Source organism: Primulina eburnea, chromosome 3 (genome assembly GCF_022965805.1).
Source record: "Primulina eburnea isolate SZY01 chromosome 3, ASM2296580v1, whole genome shotgun sequence".
Classification (NCBI taxonomy): Eukaryota; Viridiplantae; Streptophyta; class Magnoliopsida; order Lamiales; family Gesneriaceae; genus Primulina; species Primulina eburnea.
Window position 1 is genome coordinate 30,297,054 of NC_133103.1, and position 3,670 is coordinate 30,300,723.

The window sequence follows — 3,670 nt, forward strand, 5'->3', positions numbered from 1 at the left end:
AAGGTCACACCTCAAGTCTGTAAGTTTTAAAGTTTCAAGATTTATGTTTTGTAGTATGCATTGAGTTACGATTTCAGCATGCCCATGTTTTAAGTTCAGTACGTGCATCATATGTTATGTATATCACGATCATACATGTTGGGTTTACGTGTTGGGTAATTATTGGAACAGTATGCCTCCTAGAAGTGAAATTAACCGGGAAGATAGGGAGGAGGACAGAGAGCCTCGAGTCGAGGAGAGGGCCAATCCTCCACCACCTCCACCACCCGACATGTAGGCCCAGATGATGGCTGGAATGACTCAGTTCTTTGCCCAGTTTATGGGTAACCAGACAGTGGCTGATGCAGGGGCGAGACCCAGAGCTGAGGCTGTCTACGAGAGGTTCAGCAGGATGCACCCAGATAAATTCTCAGGGACGACGGACCCATTGATAGCAGAGGGATGGGTTAAATCCATCGAGGTAATTTTCGATTTTATGGAGTTGCAGGATGCTGATCGAGTGAGGTGCGCTATCTTTCTACTTCATGGGAGTGCAAGAGTTTGGTGGGAGAGCGCATCAGTGATAGTTAACCTACAGACTCTCACGTGGAATGGGTTCAAAGAGGTGTTTTACTCCAAGTACTTCACTGAGGAAGTGCCTACGAAATTGATTGGGGAGTTCATGACGCTACGACAGGGAGATAGCAGCGTAGCTGATTATGTGCAGAAGTTTGAGAAGGGTTGCCAATTTATGCCCTTAATCGCTAATGATGTTCAGGCCAAGGTGAGACACTTTCTCCTTGGAATGCGGCCGATCTTGCGCCGTGATGTGAAGGTGGTAGGGCCTATGACCTATGAGGTCGCCGTAGCGAGGGCATTGGAGGCGGAGCAGGATATGAAAGAGATTGAGAAGGATCGACTGGGCAAGAGGCCCTTTCAGGCACCACAGCAACACCAGTAGTATCAGCAGCGACCACCATTTAAGAAGCCCTACCAGGGGCAGCCTGGAAAGAAACCATACCAAGGACCACCTAAGGGCAAGGGTCCTATCCAACAGCAGGGGGCGCCGCAGAAGCCCGGTAATTTCCCTGTTTGTCAGAAGTGTAACCGCCAGCATCCAGGACCATGCTTGTATGGGTCAGGCAAGTGCTTTAAGTGTGGTGCTACCGACCACATGCTAAAGGAGTGCCCGCAGTGGAAGCAGCCAACTCAAGGCCGGGTATTCGCCATGCACGCTCAGGAAGCGGATCCGGACACTACTTTACTGACCGGTAAACTTTCCTACCTAAGCTCAGTATTACTTTGCCTTGCAGGTGAATTTTATTTGGGGATTTTTAGGATGCTAGTATTGTTTGAGTATATTTGGGTTACTATCTTGTTAGCATTATTTTTGAATGGCATAGGACATCGAATTTTATTATGCGTAAGGTTAATGTTAGTATTTTGGATATAAGTTGTGTTGTGCTAACGCATCTCAGGGAACATTTTCATAAAGAGATTAGCTACAACTGCACTGATAGATTCAGGAGCCACTCACTCCTTTATATCAGAGACCTTCGCTAATCACCGGGACATCAAGTCCATCGGCCTAGACTTGAACTTCTCAGTGACAATCCCATCAAGGGAAGAGTTGTTAGCTACCAGTGTGATCAGGGATATCGATCTAGAACTGCAGGGCCACCTAGTGTATGCAGATTTGATCGTATTGCCGATGCCAGAGTTCGATATCATTTTGGGCATGGACTGGCTGACTAAGAACCGAGTTCTAATCGATTTTCAGAAGAGGTCGGTATTGGTCAGACCGCTCGGTATGGAGCAATTTTTATTCGAGCCAGCTAGATGGAGGAGTTTCCCTCGTATGATTTCGTGCATGCAGGCGAGGAAATTAATTTCAAAGGGATGTCAGGCTTTCTTGGCCAGTGTTATAGCAGCGCCTGACGTGCCCACTCCTTCTATTTTAGAAGTGCCAGTAGCCAGAGAATTTCCAGACGTCTTCCCAGACGACGTCACAGGCCTTCCACCAGTTAGAGAGGTGGAGTTTGCCATCGATCTCATGCCTGGTACAGTGCCGATCTCTAAGGCACCGTACAGATTAGCTCCAGCAGAGATGTTAGAACTTAAACAGCAGATTCAGGAGCTCTTAGACAAGGAGTTTATCCGCCCGAGTTTCTCACCATGGGGCGCACCAGTATTCTTTGTGAAAAAGAAAGATGGGAGCATGAGACTGTGCATCGATTACCGTGAGCTGAACAAGGTAACGATCAAGAATAAGTATCCGTTGCCACGAATCGAAGATTTGTTCGACCAGTTGCAGGGAGCTACCGTGTTCTCCAAAATCGATCTTCGATCAGGGTATCACCAACTGAGAGTAAAGGATGCAGATGTGCATAAGACAGCTTTCAGGACCAGATACGGGCATTACGAGTTCTTAGTGATGCCGTTTGGATTGACCAATGCTCCAGCTATTTTCATGGATCTCATGAACCGAGTATTTCAACCGTTCCTCGATCAGTTCGTCATAGTGTTCATTGACGATATTCTCATATACTCGAAGAGCCATGAGGAGCACGACCAGCACTTGAGGACAGTTTTGCAGACTTTGCAGAGCCGTAAGTTGTATGCAAAATTCAGTAAGTGCGAGTTTTGGTTGCAGAAAGTCGCGTTTATGGGGCATATAGTGTCTAGTAGAGGGATTGAAGTGGATCCAGCCAAAGTGGCAGCTGTCAAGGAATGGGTAGAGCCAAAGAATGCGTCCGAGATCCGCAGCTTTTTGGGCTTAGCAGGCTACTACCGTAAGTTTATTCAGGGGTTTTCGTCTATAGCAGTGCCACTCACTTCACTAACCAAGAAGAATGCTAAATTTACGTGGAGTGATGAATGTCAGAAGAGCTTTGACACCTTGAAGCAAGCTCTTGTTTCCGCACCGGTGTTAGCCATGCCATCAGGGCAAGGAGATTATGTGTTATACACCGATGCATCTAAGCTCGGTTTAGGAGCAGTGTTGATGCAACAGGGTCGAGTTATAGCTTATGCTTCCAGACAGTTAAAGGTGCATGAGAAGAACTACCCGAATCACGATTTGGAATTAGCAGCCGTTGTCTTTGCATTGAAGATTTGGAGACATTACTTATACGGCGAGAAGTGTCATATTTTCACCGATCACAAAAGTCTCAAATATTTCTTCACGCAGAAGGAGCTGAATATGAGACAGAGACGGTGGTTAAAACTTGCCAAGGACTATGATTGCGAGATTAGCTACCACCCGGGAAAAGCTAACGTCGTGGCAGACGCTTTGAGCAGAAAGGTGGCAGTCATAGCACAATTGTCAGTTCAGAGACCACTTCAGTCTGAGATTCAGAGGTTTGGTCTAGAGATTTATCGTAAGGGCAGAGCTCCTAGACTGTCTAATCTGACAGTCAAATCTGATTTACTAGACCGCATTCGAGCAGGACAGTCTTCAGATGAGCAACTACAGAAATGGAGACTGAAGGATGAAGCTAAGGGCAGTGTTTTGTACACAGTGTCAGATGGTATCGTGAGATACAGAGACAGAATGTGGGTGCCTAGTGTTGATTCGATCAGACAAGATATTCTGACAGAGGCACACGCATCTCCGAATTCTATTCACCCAGGAGGTACCAAGATGTACAAAGACCTGCAGATTTTGTATTGGTGGCCAGGGATGAAGAGA

General features: G+C 46.7%; 1 protein-coding gene across 1 annotated transcript; it reads left to right on the forward strand.

Annotated features, from left to right (window-relative positions):
- The first annotated feature begins 286 nt into the window (after nucleotides 1-286).
- Nucleotides 287-940, forward strand: LOC140827242 (uncharacterized). The gene has a single exon (XM_073189877.1). It carries the CDS (start codon nucleotides 287-289, stop codon nucleotides 938-940), a length of 654 nt encoding a protein of 217 aa, XP_073045978.1.
- The last annotated feature ends 2,730 nt before the right edge of the window (nucleotides 941-3,670 follow it).